The 19,846-nt window shown below is 29.1% G+C and overlaps 1 protein-coding gene across 12 annotated transcripts in view; it reads right to left on the bottom strand.

Annotated features, from left to right (window-relative positions):
• LOC134707342 (LIM zinc-binding domain-containing Nebulette-like) overlaps positions 1 to 19,846 on the bottom strand; it is a 36,313-nt gene that overhangs the window by 3,920 nt on the left and 12,547 nt on the right. For 2 of the 12 annotated variants that reach the window (XM_063567036.1, XM_063567033.1), the window contains 8 exons: positions 13,529 to 13,703; positions 12,873 to 12,932; positions 12,256 to 12,318; positions 11,911 to 11,973; positions 7,500 to 7,631; positions 7,021 to 7,077; positions 1,870 to 1,959; positions 1,352 to 1,449 (listed from right to left, as the gene is read on the bottom strand). In XM_063567036.1, the coding sequence (XP_063423106.1) occupies positions 1,352 to 1,449; positions 1,870 to 1,959; positions 7,021 to 7,077; positions 7,500 to 7,631; positions 11,911 to 11,973; positions 12,256 to 12,318; positions 12,873 to 12,932; positions 13,529 to 13,703 (738 nt within the window). Of the gene's footprint in view, positions 1 to 1,351; positions 1,450 to 1,869; positions 1,960 to 4,780; positions 4,796 to 7,020; positions 7,078 to 7,499; positions 7,632 to 11,910; positions 11,974 to 12,255; positions 12,319 to 12,872; positions 12,933 to 13,528; positions 13,704 to 15,020; positions 15,126 to 17,699; positions 17,805 to 19,846 lie in introns of all 12 variants that reach the window. The other 10 variants (XM_063567024.1, XM_063567023.1, XM_063567027.1 and 7 more) reach the window with 10 other exon arrangements.

A 19,846-nucleotide genomic window follows, 5' to 3' on the forward strand; every position in this document is an offset into this window, starting at 1 on the left:
TTTCATTGCTCAGGGCATAAATACATCAGTGATGACCACACTTAACAAATCAATCATATTTTTAAGCTCAGTGTTTTTTAGATTTTTATTTATACTTGATAAAATTCTAAAATTCTTTTAACTAAATTATTCGGGACAATTTTTAGAAACTTGCATTCTGTGACCCTTTAAGTTTATGTTAATTGCTTTATAAAGTTATCTCACAAAGAAATGATATAGTTATCTCCTAAAGTCATTGATAAAGTAATCTCCCAAAGTAATTGGTATAGTTATCTTCCAAATTAATTGGTATACTCATCTCCAAAAGTAACTGGTAAAGTTACCTCCCAAAGTTATTGTACAGTTATCTCTTAAAGTAATTGGTATAGTTATCTCCCAAATTAAGTTGTATTGTTATCTTCCAAAGTAATTGGTAAAGTTATCTTCCCAAGTAATTGGTATAGTTATCTTCCCAAGTAATTGGTATAGTTATCTTCCAAATTAATTGGTATAGTTATCTTCCCAAGTAATTGATATAGTTATCTTCCAAAGTAATTGGTATAGTTATCTTCCCAAGTAATTGGTATAGTTATCTTCCAAATTAATAGGTATAGTTATCTCCCAAATTAATTGGTAAAGTTATCTTCCAAAGTAATTGGTATAGTTATCTTCCCAAGTAATTGATATAGTTAACTTCCAAAGTAATTGGTATAGTTATCTTCCAAAGTAATTGGTATAGTTATCTTCCAAATTAATTGGTATAGTTATCTTCCCAAGTAACTGATATAGTTATCATTTAAATTAATTGGTATAGTTATCTTCCCAAGTAATTGATATAGTTATCTCCCAGATTAATTGTTATTCTTATCTCCAAAATAAATTTTTAAAGTTATCTTCAAAAGTAATTGGTATAGTTATCTCCCAAAGTAATTGGTATTCTTATCTCCCAAATTAATTTGTATAGTTATCTCCAAAAGTAATTGGTATAGTTATCTCTCAAAGTAATTTGTATAGTTATCTCCAAAGGTAATTGATATAGTTATTGCTAAAAGTAATTCAGTGGTTGTCTTTTGTTTATGTGTTACATTTGTTTTTCGTTCATTTTTTTTATACAAATAAGGCCATTAGTTTTCTTGTTTGAATTGTTTTACATTGTCAAATCAGGGCCTTTTATAGCTGACGTTGCAGTATGGGCTTTGCTTATGGTTGAAGGCCCTGCGGTGACCTATAGTTGTTAATGTGTGTCATTTTGGTCTCTCATGGATAGTTGTCTCATTGGCAATCATTACACATCTTCTTTTTAATAGTTATCTCCAGAAGTAATTGGTATAGTTATCTAATAAAGTAATTTGTAAAGTTGTCTATAACTTACTCCTTTTCCAGAAAATCTATCTGCTTCTTGTGGTGGTGGTGGTTGGGCAAACTGTTGTGGTGGGGGTGGTTGGTTTCTTGGTTGTTGGGTTCCTGCAGCTGTTGAAACAAAATGTTCATTTTTAAGAGGATAAAAAAATGAAATACATGTTATTTTATAAATCGTTGATATTAAACTAGATCAATCAGTGTTCTTGTTTACACATATTTTTTTGTTTGATGTTTTATCAAATATTTCATCTGGAAGACTTTGAAAAGAGAATTCAATCATGCTAATTGAGACAGTAAGCTGTAAGCGAACTGCCATAATATTAAAATGAAAAAAGCGACCAGAGAAGTAATAATGCAGTGTTATTAATTATTAGAAAAGAAAGAAAAGTACTGCATGAAATTAAATGAAAAGTATATTGAGTTTAATTAAAGTCAATCTTCTTTATGAGTAAAAAACATTTTGTTTTCAAAAGTTTATAATCATTGTCAACTACAAACAATGCAATTAATTTAAAATGACAAACATACAAAACTGTCCTGTTACTGATCCCCATCTGTCGTTTATTGGGTCATAATCCGAAATGGAACCAACTTTTCTTTGTGAAGCGGGATTTTCCACTGAAATTTATACACAACATAATAAATAACTTGTTCCTCTGATGAATTTTTCAATGTGAATGGAAACTGAATGTGGCATTCAAAATACAGTGTATATCAATGAGGTGCAATTATACAAACTCGAATAAGAACAACATAACATGATACTAACAACAAGGACAGTACATACAAACAAATCTTTTAATGGTACTCTTAAATACAAATCAACAATTCATTTTGAAATTTCCTATAAAAAAAATTGAGGTCAAGAATATGTATATGTACTATTAACTGACTCATACTTCTTAAGACAATGAGTAACTTGAGCTTAAAAGACAGGGCCTTTTTCAGCCAAACAATTCATAGAACTTTAATTTAAGACTTTCTTTTTTTATTAATAATAATATTGGGATAATTTAAAACAAACTAAAATCATGAGCCTAGAAAGAAAAAAAAATATTGAAGAAGAAAAAATATCCTTTGTCTTTCAAATCTCCATTATTTTTAAAGAACTTAGTTCAAAGTAGTTATCAAAGGTAGCAGGATTATAATTTGATATGCCAGACTGAGTTTTGTCTACATAAGACTCATCAGTGACGCTCAGATCAATATAGTTGTAAAGCCAATATAGTTCAAAAACTTTTTACAATTATCAATTCCTTAATACAAAAAAAAATCTACACACAAATTCAACAGGCCAAATAGGGCCTTTATAACACCTCTACCTTTGCAAAACAAATAGGTCTACAAACTTCTACCTTGAAAACAAAACATGTTGTTCAACTATATACATTTTCCCCAACAGAAATAGGACTACTAAATTTGTGTTCATGCAAATATTGTATAGATGAAAAAAATGCTTGTAAATAGGTCATTAACTATTTCTTTTTCTACATGTATTGTAAATCAAACTAAAGTTTTTTAAATAAGTTATAGATAGAAGGCACTAGTATTATTGAGTATGCAAGAGAAGCAACTGAAATAAGATAAGCTAATTGGTCAGAACTTAAAACAATGTTTAATAATATTAAATAATACTGTTTGCAACAACATGTACCAACTTGTCTGCTGTTCACATCATATTAATTTGGTACTTTATTGTAACCATGGTGTTCAATGCTGATAACTTTTTTAATGGTGTGGGTATCTGTGCCTAGAGGCCACTTCTTATTTTGAAAAGAAATCTCTCTTTTTAGAAATAAGTAATTTTGACCAAGTATCATAGGTTATCTCAGATTGTGTCATTGGTATATATACCCCACTTCTACATCTTTTTCTTAAATCAATACTGTACATGTATTAAGTTTTTAGTTTTAAAATAAGTGTATTTCATTGCTGAAGAACAAGCTAGTAGAATAAGCTTGGAAAACTCAACCCTAAAATTTTCCTTTTACATGTGTTTTAGGAGTTTCAACTACTGTAAATTCAGAAATTATTGCGTGCATTTATTATTGCGATTTTGCCATTTTAGACTTAAATGCGATTTTAATTTTTACGATTTTGAGAAAAATCACGTTAAATTCATATTATATATTTCAAAATGCGAGTTTAAATTATTGCGTTTACAACTCAGTCGCATTTTTCGCAATAATAAAAACCTCGCATTAATTTCTGAATTTACAGTATGTATAGCTAATTTAATAATGGACATTTTCTGAAAAACAAATGTTTTAGAAATTTTGAATTATACGTGTTATAAGAGATTTCTAATCCTTCACTTTTAGCATTATTATAACTAATGAAGTTTTAAAATAAAGAACATGTGTGGTATGCTATATTTAATTTAACGTTATGTTAAAATATCTTTGCTTTTGATCCACTACACCCAATAGCATTGTTTTGCCTAGCATTGAAACATGCAAATTGTTAAAGTTCACCACAGTGATCTTTTATAAATTCATAATAAGAAAACACCAGGAATCAAATTTTCTGTTTAATTTGTTAAGTTTTTTTTATTAAAACCATATGTTTTTATGCACTAAATTTTACATTATTTAATCTAAACAACTTCCATCCTTAATAATGAAAGCTTTTAAATAAGAAAACCAGCTGAGCTGTAATTGAAATGGTTCACTGAAAAAGTTTTAAAAGTTTTAATGATATTAAACAATTATAATTCATACATATCATGTGATCAAATAGCTTCCCCTTTGAATTATTTCCCTTGATTAGCTAAAATACCTTTATTTACAAATGCAAGAGATAATGGATTAAAAAAAAAATATGAAGCTGACTACTTTTTTTTTGTTGAAACCATGACCCATACACTATGAGACTGCTAAGAAGAAAAGGAGAGTATACACCAACCAAAAGAAAATGCATTATAATTCTGAAGCAAATACTATGAAATTTCAAAAAAATAGTTCTGCTAAAATGATAAACATTTGTACCAAACTGTATCAAGTTGATATAAAAATATAAGAAGAAGCAAACATATTACAGTGGAAATCCTTGACGAGTCAAATTTTAAAAGACCACATCAGCATTTTACATAAATTTAGGCCTGTGTTAACACGGACACACTTAATTATATAATCTTATCAAAATTTAAGGTTTGGAAGAGAAAAAATGGGGAAATTTTTTTTTTCAATAACTTTTTTTTTTTTCATTTGAATTATTTTGAATTATTATTTTAGGTAACAACTGTAGATTCATGAGATAAATGAATAAAGAAAATATTTCATACAGGATTTCTATACTGAGATATGAGAGCACTGTAATTTATTTTTTATTTGTACAATGCTGATGTGTTGAAATTTTTAAAAACATGACCACATTTGATCAAATAAGTCCACTGTAAAAGTTGGAAAAAAGCAAAAATAAAAAGTACAGATTTATTTACCTGAACCTTCACCATCTACAGAAATTAATTTTGTTTCATTACATATCATGTGATTAAACCTGTGAACTTCACAATTAACCAATAATATTATTATGTTATATTATATATAAAATCTATGCTATTAAGTAACATAGATTTTAAACTTTGGTACTTTGGGCATATAGCTCTTCCAAATGTTTCGGTTCTGAAACATCCTTGGCTATTTATAGCGTTCCTGTGATGAAGTTATATCCAGAAAAGCGCCTTGGGTGCATTAAATTCATAACATGTTATTTTCCATTTAACTATTGCATTTATGTAATCACTGGTTTCTGTATTGACCATTGGACAGCTCATATTTTTTTTAAAGACATGCTTATAAAATACTTATAAAACAAATTAATTAAAGTAAATAATTATTAAGTCAATAACAACATCAACACAATTAATTAAAAGATAAAAGATAATAAAAACCTAAAATAAAGTGTCGCTCTTCTGTATTTACCAATGCTTTGTAAATCATGTGAAATAAGGTTAAAACATATTTAATAGTATTAGATATTATCAGATACTATAATGATATCTAAGATAATAACGTAAAATTTCCTTAAAAAAAAAACAATTCAGGGACAGAAACCCAACAACGGGTAGTCAAATTTTTTTGAAAATTTGTAAGCAGATATATCTTGACCTGATGAACATTTTTTTCCACCCCCTGTCAGATTTACTCTAAATGCTTTGGTTTCATAGATATAAGCCAAAATCTACATTTTACCCCATTGTTCTATTTTTAGCCATGGCGGCAATCTTGGTTAGTTGGCTGGGTCCCCAGACACATTTTTTAAACTAGATACTCCAATCATGATTGTGGCCAAGTTTGGCGCAGCAGTTTCAGAGGAGAAGATTTTTGTAAAAGTTTACGAATGACAAATGCCAAGGGATGAGAAAAGCTCACTTGATCTTTCAGGTCCGGTGAGCTAAAAACAATTAGTGATAAAACATGCCAAAACATTTCACTGGTCAGATGTTTCAGTACCAATAATTACTGTTCAACAAATTCATTTAATTCTGTATAGGAATAGTGAAGAAGTTTATATTTCACCAGTAATACAAAGCAACATACCCCATACCAACTTTTTGTCCTTTGTGGATAGTTGTCTCATTGGCAATCATATCACATCTTCTTTTTTATATTATACATATTCTTACACATATATAGAATGTGAAACATTTGGGGACAAAACATTGTGCACCTAATTTTCTTAAGTAAAAATGATAATTCTCCTTAACCAAAAAGCATTCTACATGCAGTAAAAATAATTAATCAACATTTATTCTAATTTCAAAATAAAATTATTCATAATGGATGATATTGTAGGACAAGTCTACCAGCTTGCCCCAAAACTGGTTCCCTCCAAGTTTTATTTTACTATTTCTCCTCCAAGTTTTATTTTACTATTTCTCCTCCAAGTTTTATTTTACTATTTCTCCTCAAAGTTTTATTTTACTGTTTCTCCTCAAAGTTTTGTTTTACTGTTTCTCCCCAAAGTTTTATTTTACTATTTCTCCTCAAACTTTTATTTTACTATTTCTCCTCAAAGTTTTATTTTACTGTTTCTCCTCCAAGTTTTATTTTACTATTTCTCCTCCAAGTTTTATTTTACTATTTCTCCTCAAAGTTTTATTTTACTGTTTCTCCTCCAAGTTTTATTTTACTATTTCTCCCCAAAGTTTTATTTTACTATTTCTCCCAAAAGTTTTATTTTACTATTTCTCCTCAAAGTTTTATTTTACTATTTCTCCTCCAAGTTTTATTTTACTATTTCTCAATCTAGATTAGGAAGCGAAGAACTTTATGGTTATCTAAATCTGGCATAAATCCTATACTATAAATGGGGTCCATCTATTGCATACATGTTTAAACTTTGCATATATTTTAAACTTTGCATATATTTTCTCAATATAAAACTATTCTTTTTAATCAAGTAGAAATATTAAGCAATGAATAAAACAGGGTTACTACTGGTTATTCAGAAATTGTTTTAAACAGAAAATTCAAAAATGTCAAACAAGTTGTAATCATTCTATCTATATATAGCTATCAATAAAACAATAAACAAAAACAAGGAATGCAAATAACTTTCAAACTGTCCAACTAAACAGTGTTAAGACTATAGTTCAAATACTGTAGAACTATACAGTGCTTGGAACATAGTCCTAAAACTGTCTTAACACTTTAACGGCATTCCAACTTTACTCACTACTATCATGATGAAGAGAGAACGGCTGGACCTTGGCATTAAAATTTTTATCTAATCCTGTATAACATCAAATGAATTTGTAGTAGAAAATTGAGTTATCTCCCATTGACAACAAACAAACCCATAATAGCAAATAATATGCAGAAACTTTCATGTAAAAATGTATCTTTCTTTTGACTGATGTGTATTCGTACTTCTTTTGGCAAAGAGAAATGTTAACTACAAGTTACATGTTAGAAATGCAATGAAACATTTGAGTGGTGTGCAACATTAGACTGCCATATAATTATTTCAAATACAAATGCCAATCTTTCAGAGATGGCCCTAAAGATTTACCTAGGATAAACTATATGATAAGAAAATATCCCTTTTAAACAGTCAAACAGTGTTTAGATATAATTCATACTTAGTCCATTATCAGAACATTTTTTTTTTTTGCCAGAATAAAATGTTTGATATATAAATGTCCAATCACCCACCTCTTCCTGTGTTAGAATCATAGACTACAGCTCCAGAGTTCCTGGATGAGTATGGTGTTCCTTGGTTTTGTTGTTGGTCTCTAACTGGGTCATAGTTATGAATACTTCCGGGATTTGGGCGCACACGAACATCTGGTAAAATAGAGAAATACTACTACTTTTTAATTAAGAATTACAACTTTTAATAGACATACCACTGCTTTAAAGATTATAAAACATTTTAAAAACAGAATAAATACTATTATGTGCTGGAAAGTCTAGAATAAAATCTGTCTTGGATATGTTCAGAATAAAATGTTTACCTAACTAAAGATTGAAATAAATCTACATACAAGACTATGCTTATTACAATGGTGGAATGTCAAACTGACTAACATGAAATAAGTTTTAATTTTAGATAATATTGTTTTGGTCCTTCATTGTGTGTGTAACTGGGAATACTTTCAATGAATTCAATTAGGTCAACTAAAGCTATTTAAATACAGGTATTCAAATATTCAAAATGAATTTCTTTTGTCAAAATGAGAGAAAAAATACGAAAAGTCTTGTTTTTTATAGTGATAGACTGTATCATTGATCAAATTTATTCTTTCATCATGTGTTAATTGTGTTACAACGTTTTTTGATTAAATAAAGCCATTCCAATTGATATTTCATAGTGAGTCTATGTTGTGATGTTACACTATTGTTTCAGATCAAGGAAAGGGTTTATGTGGTTCATAAGCGTTTCTCGTTTATATAGATTTATAGACCGTTGGTTTTCCCATTTGAATGGTTTTACACTAATAATCATTTTAGGCCCTTTACAGCTTGCTGTTTTTAGTGTGAGCCAAGGCTCTGTGTTGAAGATCATACATTGCCCTATAATGGTTTACTTTTATCAATTGTGACTTGGATGGAGGGTTGTCTCATTGGCACTCGTACCACATCTTCCTATACTATATAGAGACAAACTTTTAGCATGGTTAATCACTGGTTTGTAAAACTATACACAAGAACATGAATTAGATCAGACAACAAAAGAAAGTGTATTGTTTCTCTTTTTATGCATTAATTATATATAATCAGGATATCCACTGAGGGAAGTTCTTTCCTGTTTCTAAACACGTTGTTTAATTATCTACTACTTTAACACTTCAGATAGACATCTGAATTCAAATAGTCACTATATAACATACTTTTTAAAATAACTTACAATGAGCATTTAATATTAATTCTAAGATCAAATCATATATTAAATATAGAATATATGGCATATTTTCATAATTTAGCTTTGGTTCTAGATCTGTTATATGTCATGTGGTCTATTTTGCATGATAGCTTTGATACATTAGAAAGAAAATGAAAGTTACTAATAACTAGCTATAGCTTACCTGATGTTTCAAGACTAATAATCGTTGAAAGCGATTGTTACTATAAACTTACATTGAAAAGAAATACCATAACCAGGTTATACAATATATCATTAATTGATTGATTGACTGATTGATTGACCAATTTATTGATAGATTAATTGATCATAATTGCTTTACATCTAGTGCCAATCAATTAATTGATGATACAAGAATATAATTCAATATATAATATACATATATAAAATACATACAAATGTATATTGAAATATAGGTTTGACTATAATATATAGTAAATCTGATTATTAGCAATAAAAAGCTTTTCCTTTGCCAAAAATATAAATATGAAATGGCAATCTGCCTAGCTGTATATATCATGCTGGTGATGTTAACATGAAGATAAAAAATATTATAACTGACATGAAATTAATCATTTACAAGATAGAGGAGGAAAGGGGGTACCTTTTGATGAAAATTGTTTTAACCTTTCACACAAGATATAATCATTTTTTGATTCATAATGGGTTAAATAACAAAGTCCTTGGAAAAGTCATTTTCTTAAAAACCTTTACACACCATATTGATATATATATATGTCTGTATAAGTCCTTTTCCAAACTAATTTGATTTCATGCCCTCACATAAAAATAATGATATAATTTCAATTCAAGTTTTACTAAAACATGTATATTCAACCAGTTACAAGAGGTATTGATTAACTTAAAACTTAAGTTACAAACAATGGAGAGGTTAGGCTTCCTGTTACAAACTAATTCAATCCTTTGTTTTTCATTGTAAGTGTGTACATAAAAAAGTACAAATTCATTACTTTGACAGCCATTTTTGGTTGTTCTTCAAAATTATCATGTTTTGCTGGTGATTAAAAGTTTAAACAAACCAACACCTTGTCTTGACCTTTGTCACTGGCTACAATCAATTGTGCTATCATAAATACTGATGCATAAGTGGTCCTTCCTTAAAAACATTGAAGCCATGAAAACTTTGATGAAAATTTGTCTTGTATGTACAATGAGTTGTTATATTTCCAACTATTGGCCAACAAGTAGTGTCTGCACAGAGGTTGAAATTTTTTTAACACACTTCAACTCAACCATTGGTAAAAAGAAAGTTTCTGCATGTCAGATTTTTAAAATAGCAAACACGCTACAACTCAACATTATATAGCTGCTAACATGACATAAAATCAAATTCGGTTCGGCAGTTAACGATAACTTTGACCAAAGTTTTTCTACCCATGTCTTTTCAACAGATGGAGTCAAGCACTAACTCTATTTGCTCTTGCAATGGTTGATGCAGGTAAAAGGATATTGAATATAAACCAACAAGTCAATAATCCTACTTAAAGGAAAAGAATATATACATCAACCAGACAAAAATCCAACTACCGGTACACAGAAAATCTGTAATATTTTTGTAAATTTGTATTTCATATTTTCAACCAGTATGGCTAAAGCCTGTGTAAAACTTCTCCTACTAGTTAATCAAAATACTGTTAAGGTCTTTTAAGGTCTTTTAAGGTCAGTACAAAATATATTCATGAAAAATATTTTTTGAAGAGGCATGTTCTAGTATTTATGAATACGAGCAAATTAGTCTTTACAAACTATAATGTATATGGGAAAAAGAAAAAAAATATAAAATTTTCATAAACTGTCTTTTTTTTTTAAAGTCCAAATCTAAGTATTAGAGTGTATGGCATCATGGATCTACTAATAGTGTAATCATTAATGCCTCATCATTTTGTTTCTACAGATCATGTTTTATCTGACAACCACAGAGTTTTATCCTAGAAATATTAACACATGTTTACCAACCACTATGATCTAACCTTGAAGAAATTACATTCAGCTGTTTCTTAATAAAATTGCTTTTCTAAAGCATAAAAAGGCATGTAAAGATAATTGTATACAAAATATTTTGCTGCCTTAAAATTCTATTTCCAGACAACTGAAAGGGAGCATGCATTAAGGTTTTGAAAATGTCGTTATATAAAAAAGTATGCTTTGATAGTTTATCAAGAGTCGATTTTCAAATATTTGATGACTTAAAACTATCAAATTTTAAGCAAACTTATACCAAGCCCTATGATTTGATCAATGTATATATCCTTTGTATTTGAAATTCTAAACACCACCTGCAAATCCAGGTCTTTCCTTACTGGTTCCCCAATTGTCAACGTAAATCTATATGAATTCAGCAACATATCTCTCCCAAGAGTTACTGAGGAGAACAGCTTTTCAATGTGATAATGTCTAATGGTATACAGTGAATTCTGTTTTTTCATGGGATAACAATTTTCATAGGTTTCTTGGGTATATAAAAACCATGAATTTAATTGTTCAACTGAAGTACACATTTTCTTCAGGCTTGTATACAAATATTGGTAAAACCATGAAATTAAAAATCCCATTAAAATGGTCCCCAGGGAAATAAATAAATCCACTGAACTGATGGACATAATTATTATGTGCACGAAAATTAATCTTGACAATTGTACTACATAAACTTTATTAAAGACCTAGGTTTTTTTTACATGATCAGAATTGACTAATACATCAATCTTTTGGTCCCATGTTCAAGTACAAACAGCATAAGCCTCCCATTTCAGAGTTCAGTTTTAAACACTATCAGTATGACTAAAAATTCCCTGTAGATTCATTCTTAATATCCCTTCAACCATCTTCTATATGGAATGCAATTAAACCATACTATCTCCAATCCTCAGCTAAACAACTTTTATAATTTTTGAAGCATTCTTTGTTATTCATGCAATATAAGTTTTTAGTAAAAGTAAAGCATTACAGTTATATAATTGTGCATTATATTAGTGAGCCATTACCTATCTCTGACCAATATATAATTTCAGATTAGTAAGGGTATGATAAAATCTTGATTCATCCATTATAATAATTTGAAGAGGAAGAGAAAGGGCGTGTAACATTTTATCAATATTATGATAATTTGTCTGGGCCATGTAATTTGTTTTTCAAGATTTTATCAGTGTTAATAATAATTAAAGGAAAATGAATGAGATATACCTTCTTGATAGTCCCTATTATATCCTGGTGATTGAGGGGGACTGGTGGCACTAGTACGCCTAACTATAAACCAAGGATTCATAGTTATATTGTATCAAGACCAAAGCAAATGGCAGAATGAAATTTGCTCAAAATTATTTTTTTCTCGAAAATATCATTTCTTGATTTCAATACTTATCTCTTAGATATTATTCATATTTACACATGTTATTCAACCAATTCAGCTTGAGATTATAGCATTGTGTTATGTCACATTTCATGAGTTACTTCAAATTCACTAAATTAAGGAAAATTAAAAGTTATTCAAATAGCCTATAAAGTATAGAAATGTTGACTGGTGGATACCTTCTTGTTGGTCCCTATATCCAGGTGAGCGAGGAGGGCTTGCTGCACTGACACGCTGTTTAACTATAACGAATGAGTAAAATAAAACACCAAAATGAGATTTTAAAAAATAATCAAAGGTTCAAAACTCTCCAATGAATTTCTTTCCTACACTCAAAAACTTATGCAATGATTACATAATAATTTATTTAGGCTGTATATATATATTTATTTCTACAAAAAGTACTGCTTGTCATAAAATCATCTATAAGCTTTTAATATTGTGATACAGAAATATTGACTTCAAGAACACTTAGAGCATGTTGTATACACTTCACTTTAATTCCAACCAGCATGGCCACTAAGAATATTTGCACTTATCATTTCAAATACTGAATTCCAAAAAAATATTCTACTGGCAATTTAGATTTCCTTCAGTGTATACCTTTCTTTTTTTATTCACTTGCTGTATGTAGTAAATTCATAATTTATTCTCAATTTAAACTTTCATTCATATTCAGTTTTCAATTTCAGAATTATACATGTACAAAAAAGTACATGGGTTTAAATATGATTGGTTGAAGTTTAAGTCAGAAAGAGACTGTATATATGTTAGATATATTTTGATTGGTCAATACCTTCATGTTGAAATCCTGGTGATTGAGGTGGACTAGAGTGATGAGAACTTCTACTACGAACTAAAATCAATGAAAGTTATGTGAAAAATAACATGCCTTATTTGATTTTTCATGAAAAACAAAACTGAACCTTTTTAAAGACATAATAAAGCCGTATAACTTTCAATTTTTGTTCATGTGACCTTCATCTTATGACATACAATCTTTTTGTCAAAAGTCAATATTGACTGTGGACTGTGCAGGTATATGGTATCCCAATAGTCACCCCAACAATGTAAATACTAGCAAAAAAATAAAGAAAAATTTGACTTTGTTTGCTATGTTACAAATGTTCCTTTTTTAAATCCAATGTAACTCCATGTAAATATTGTAGATGCACTTAATATTGTGTTTTTTTCATTCCCATGCATAAAAATTAAACTGTTACAACTATTAAAATGCTAACAAAATATTTGTTTAACTAAAAATAAAGTTTTGTTACATTTTAAAAATCATACACATTCTGTATAGTATTAAAAACAATGGGTAAAAGCATTTTCCAAAAAATATTCAATGCAGTTATTATAAAAACTAAAATAATAATAACCAACGAGCATACATGGCAATAAAATAAACTTAAACCAAAAAGACATGATATAGATTATATAAAAAGTTACCATTGACTTGCTCTGCTGGTCTTTTGTACTCCATGTCTCTAAGTTGATCCTTATGTCCAGAGTATGTCACCTGACTGAAGTTCTGTGTATTCTGTCGTACACGCTGAGTCTCAGGGTCATCAACTACTGTCATCTTCTTTCCTTTTTGTCTCTCGAAATCTTCATGATATTTAACCTGAAATTACACACAATTCTTATTTATTAATTCCTTTATCTAAAATTATCTTTGTATAGGAATCTTGTCAGTTATACTTTTGAACGAGTAACTAAAATCTTATTTTAGCTTGAATAATATCAATTGTTATACATACAGTGCACTAAAAAGGCATGCTCATATCTGACTTTATGATTGTAAATTTCATAAATTCATATCAAATATGACTGTTTCATTCTCACATCCCTAAGCTCATTAAAATTACAAACATAAACAATACAGAAATAGAGCATTAGAATTGATGAATATGGTCATCCATATGAATTCTACATTTAAATTTACACATTTTTCTAATGAGTTCTATGATTTGTAGATGTAAACTTTATAAAATTGATTATGATTCCACCTGAAAGTTAAAGTAATATTAGACAGGTTGAATCTTTTTTAAAATGTATTCAAAGTTTGTCCTGACTTATATTAGCTTACCAGGCCTTCACATAAAGCTTAACTGGGGAGACAAACTAACATGTGTAACCCCGCCTCATTATTTATGTATGTGCCTGTCCCAAGTCAGGAGCCTGTAATTCAGTGGTTGTCGTTTGTTTATGTGTTACATATTTGTTTTTCGTTTATTTTTTTACATAAATAAGGCTGTTAGTTTTCTTGTTTGAATTGTTTTACATTGTCTTATCGGAGCCTTTTAAAGCTGACTATGCAATATGGGATTTGCTCATTGTTGAAGGCCTTACAGTGACCTATAGTTGTTAATGTCTGTGTCATTTTGGTCTTTTATGGATAGTTGTCTCATTGGCAATCATACCACATCTTCTTTTTTTATAACAGATGAAAACCATACTTCCAATACATTCAATATGTAATTCATACTTTGCCTTGATAGGTTTAAATTTAAGAAATTAATAAATATTGAAAGGAATTCAAATTCTTTAAAATGAGACATGCTGTGAACAATATATATGATGTTAATACAGGGTTTGTCTGATTAGACATAAAACATGTTTAACATGAAAAGAAGAAAGGTCTTGGGAATTTATCTGAAAGGCACAAGGGGAAATAACTCTTGCACATCAATAATTCAGTCAACAATATCATGTTTACAAAAATGACAATTCAAGGCATGGATTTCTTGGAAAAAATAAACCTGGTGTAATACAATCTTATTTAGACCAACAATTGTTATGAAAATATGAAAAGGTTTCTTGCAATAAATCCATGCGGAATAATGTCCAGGTCAAAGGACAATAACTCTTAGAGAAGCCCATGCCACAGTTATACAACAGTTGATTTTTGTGCATGGGCTACCACACCATGCATCATTACCAAACTGAAATTTTCAACATTTTTCTTATGTTGTTGCATTTCCACCGTGTCTGAAACTTGCATTATAGCTCCTTTGGACCTCTCAAATTCTTCATGATACTTAATCTATAGGCAATTAGTAAAAAGCAATTTGATTAAAACTTCAGTTAATACTGTAAAAACAAATCCATGTAGTCACTAGCTGTATTCAAAGTAAGAAAACTGTTCATATCCATTAAGTTAATTGGTGATAACAAGCTGTTGAAAATTCAATACTAAACCAGATGCTCCGCAGGGCGTAGCTTTATACGACCGCAGAGGTTGAACCCTGAACGGTTGGGGCAAGTATGGACACAACATTCAAGCTGGATTCCGCTCTAAATTTGGATTGTGATTAAATAGTTGACACAGCATAGGTTTCTGACACAGAATGAATGTATTCAAATGAACTTAAAATTTTTGTTTTCTCTTAGAACAATTCACTATGCTGTTGAATATTAATCCTCTCAAAAAAATGTTTGAAGAAATTTTCTTTTTATTTATGAAATTTCAAATGAGAAAAATTGAACCCAATTTTTTAATCACATCCCCCTTTCCCTTATTCCAAAACTAATTTCAATTAAAATATTCTAATGGAGTTTGCAACAATTACTACTCATTTAAATACATCATAAAATATTAAGATGTAAAAAAACTGCTTGTTATCACTGAATGGTAAAGATTATTTAAATTTATCAGTTGGTAGTAAAAAGTGAATATACATTGTAAATTGTATATAACAAAGATTTAAGTTGATTCTGGACAAAGAAAGATAACTCCAATTAAAAAAAATTCTTGCAGATATTTCTTGCTTACTATACTGGACAAAGAAAGATAACTCTTAATTAAAAAAAAATTAGCTATTTCACAACATTGTGAAATTAGATATTTCTTGCCATTGCACAATACTGTGCAATTGAAAAGACTTGCTATTGCACAATACTTAATATAATAATTTTAGATCCTGATTTGGACCAACTTGAAAACTGGGCCCATAATCAAAAATCTAAGTACATGTTTAGATTCAGCATATCAAAGAGGCCCAAGAATTTAATTTTTGTTAAAATCAAACTAAGTTTAATTTTGGACCCTTTGCACTTTAATTTAGACCAATTTTAAAACTGGACCAAAAATTAAGAATCTACATACACAGTTAGATTTGGCATATCAAAGAACCCCAATTATTCAATTTTTGATGAAATTAAACAATGTTTAATTTTGGACCCCGATTTGGGCCAACTTGAAAACTGGGCCAATAATCAAAAATCTAAGTACATTTTTAGATTCAGCATTTCAAAGAACCCAGAGATTTCAATTTTTTTTAAAATCAAACTAAGTTTAATTTTGGACCCTTTGGACCTTAATGTAGACCAATTTGAAAACGGGACCAAAAATTAAGAATCTACATACACAGTTAGATTCGGCATATTAAAGAACCCCAATTATTCAGTTTTTATGAAATCAAACAAAGTTTAATTTTGGACCCTTTGGGCCCCTTTTTCCTTAACTGTTGGGACCAAAACTCCCAAAATCAATACCAACCTTCCTTTTATAGTCATAAACCTTGTGTTTAAATTTCATAGATTTCTATTTACTTATACTAACGCTATGGTGCGAAAACCAAGAAAAATGCTTATTTGGGTCCCTTTTTGGCCCCTTATTCCTAAACTGTTGGGACCGAAACTCCCAAAATCAATACCAACCTTCCTTTTGTGGTCATAAACATTGTGTTTAAATATCATTGATTTCTATTTACTTTAACTAAAGTTATTGTGCGAAAACCAAGAATAATGCTTATTTGGGCCCTTTTTTGGCCCCTAATTCCTTAACTGTTGAAACCAAAACTCCCAAAATCAATCCCAACCTTTCTTTTGTGGTCATAAACCTTGTGTCAAAATTTCATAGATTTCTATTAACTTAAACTAAAGTTATAGTGCGAAAACCAAGAAAATGCTTATTTGGGCCCTTTTTGGCCCCTAATTCCTAAAATGTTGGGACCAAAACTCCTAAAATCAATACCAGCCTTCCTTTTATGGTCATGAACCTTGTGTTAAAATTTCATAGATTTCTATTCACTTTTACTTAAGTTAGAGTGCGAAAACTAAAAGTATTCGGACGACGACGACGACGACGACGACGACGACGCCAACGTGATAGCAATATACGACGAAAATTTTTTCAAAATTTGCGGTCGTATAAAAACACATTATTATTTACATGTTAGAATATAGTCTAAATGTTATGTTTACTTTTTTATGTCAACTAGCAACTACATAGTACACATTTTCTATGCATTTATAATAACAAATTTACACTGCAAATCAGTTCATCTAAATTCTAAAACAATCAATTCATAGATGCATTTATTCTTATTATAAGAGAAAATCATTTAAAAGACTGACAAAAATATACAAAATCTATATTGCCATCTCCTTCAGTTAAAAGGTTTTGTGGTTTATCAGTTAATCACATAAGGAATCAACATATGAAAAATACTTATAAATAAACTATATACATTGTATAACAAATATTTCCAAATGTAAATTCTTCTCTTCAATTTACTGTAAAATTATAATTTTCCAGTTTTTATTTTATAAATGTACTTGCAACCCTTAAGAAAGTATGGTTGTTGCTGGTCTATGGGAGACTGGTAAGATTTACCAAGCTAATGTTTTCCTGGTTTTTCATATTCTGTCTCATCTCAACAGGGTCTTCAATTTGTATGTACTTCCCTTTTCCTTCTTCAAAATCTTTATGATATGCTATCTAGCACATAAGAAAATAATTATTTTACAAAAAATAGCTAAAGATGATGTGAAAAAAAAGATAACAGGTATACACATATCAATAAAATATTCAGATTTTTTATATTGAATCTTCCCAGAAGTTTAACTTTTTCATTTTGGTTTTCAAAAATCTATAAAATGTTAAGATTTCATATTGCACTTTCAGGAGTTTGATAGGTATTCATGTATCAGTAAATTGCTCAGATTTTTATATGAACTTATTCATTTCGTGATGAAAATTCTTTCTTTCATGCATAAACATTTGAAGAATTTAAAACAAGACAAAATCCTTTTGTCAAATTTATCAGTTTAATGTTAATTTCTATTATTCCACTTCAAACCATGATGCATAAATATGATATGTGTTGCAATACCACAGAAGTCTACATACACATGGACTGACTGTCTATTTCTAAATTACACAACTTGTATTGTATCAGATTTCCACTTAGACTAATCATTTACTTATACTAGGTAGATATGCAGTTAACTATTAAGGTTATGTCTACTAAGACATGCAACTGTTCTTCTGAACAGACCACTGGGAGATTTTTCTAGTATGTAATATTACAATCTCCCCCATGTAATTATGATAATACATGTACCATCAAGATTTTTCCAGTAAGTTACACATTTGTATTACAATCTCATTGATGACATCATGAACTTAAGATAATACATGTACAAAGAAATCAAGCCAATATGATTGCTGCCATGAGGGATTACATTACAGATAGAATGAAGAGGATATTAATTTTACATATTTTCTCTTCTCATCAAACAATCAATACCAATAAATATTATCATGCCTTATATCATTATATCATAGTGTATAGTATACTTATCATAGATATTCACCATCAGTATTTCAAATCAATATTGTTTTAGCAAATTAAATGAAGTCAATTTACATTAAATCATACTGATGTTGATCAAATACAGGAAAAGTTAAAGCCAAAGCTCTACAAAAAGGAAAAAAATAAGGAATACTGAATATATTTATTGAAGTAAGATACATGTAGTAAAAGTGTTCAAAATACTTATATCCCACACAAAATAATACAACAATCTTCTACGATGAAGTGTTAGGTTGTATGATTGAACATTACTTTCTGTGTTACTTGACATGTATCCAAACACCTGACGTTTTATTATTTTTTATTGATAGTTACATGTTATGAAGCATGTATTTACGACAGCTTTATCTTCAGGAAGTTACCCCTCATCTCAAATGTACTACTATTTATATATACTGTTTTAGGGTCAAGTACTTTATAGAAAAAATATGAAACTTACAAAAGAAGATAAAAATCTTTAACATTATCTTTTTAGAAAACAATGGCATGAATGGAATGGGTGTGACAGAATTTTCATACAATACTTCATGCCTTATCCTGTTAAATTCACCATACGGTTGCATTTTGATTTTACATGGCTTGCTTGAATAAACTCTATTAGATATTTCATATAAAGGACTCCCTTCAATCCACTCATAAATCCCTTCATACAGAAATATCTTAATCTAACATTGACTAACGCAATATAGAAATTTATAAACTAATCATTCCGAAAAATAAGTTCCAACTAAAATCCACTTTTTTCTATCTCACTGACTTTTAAACTATGCTTTCATCTGCCATAAGAAATTTTAAAGGAATGTTTTTTTGATTGTACCAAAATTAATTGTCCTTTAACAATGTTATATCAGTAAAAGATGATGAATAATTTATGATGAGAAAAGATAGTTAATCAATGGTCATGTTGATGATTGGAACAGAAGAATTTAAACATGAAATCTGCATTACAATGCAAGTTTACAACAGACATGTTATAAATAATGGAGATGTATGTTCTTCTTGAATACCTTATTTTTTAAGGTTTATCCAATTCATTAATCTTGGAAACCATAAAAAAATAATGTATGCATCTATTTAAATATTGCTAAATAAATGGGTCAATGACCCAAATGGTCCAATTATAATACGTGGTTAAAGTATTATAAACAATAATGACATAAATTTG

This window comes from Mytilus trossulus, chromosome 2 (assembly GCF_036588685.1).
Source record: "Mytilus trossulus isolate FHL-02 chromosome 2, PNRI_Mtr1.1.1.hap1, whole genome shotgun sequence".
NCBI classification, from domain to species: domain Eukaryota; kingdom Metazoa; phylum Mollusca; class Bivalvia; order Mytilida; family Mytilidae; genus Mytilus; species Mytilus trossulus.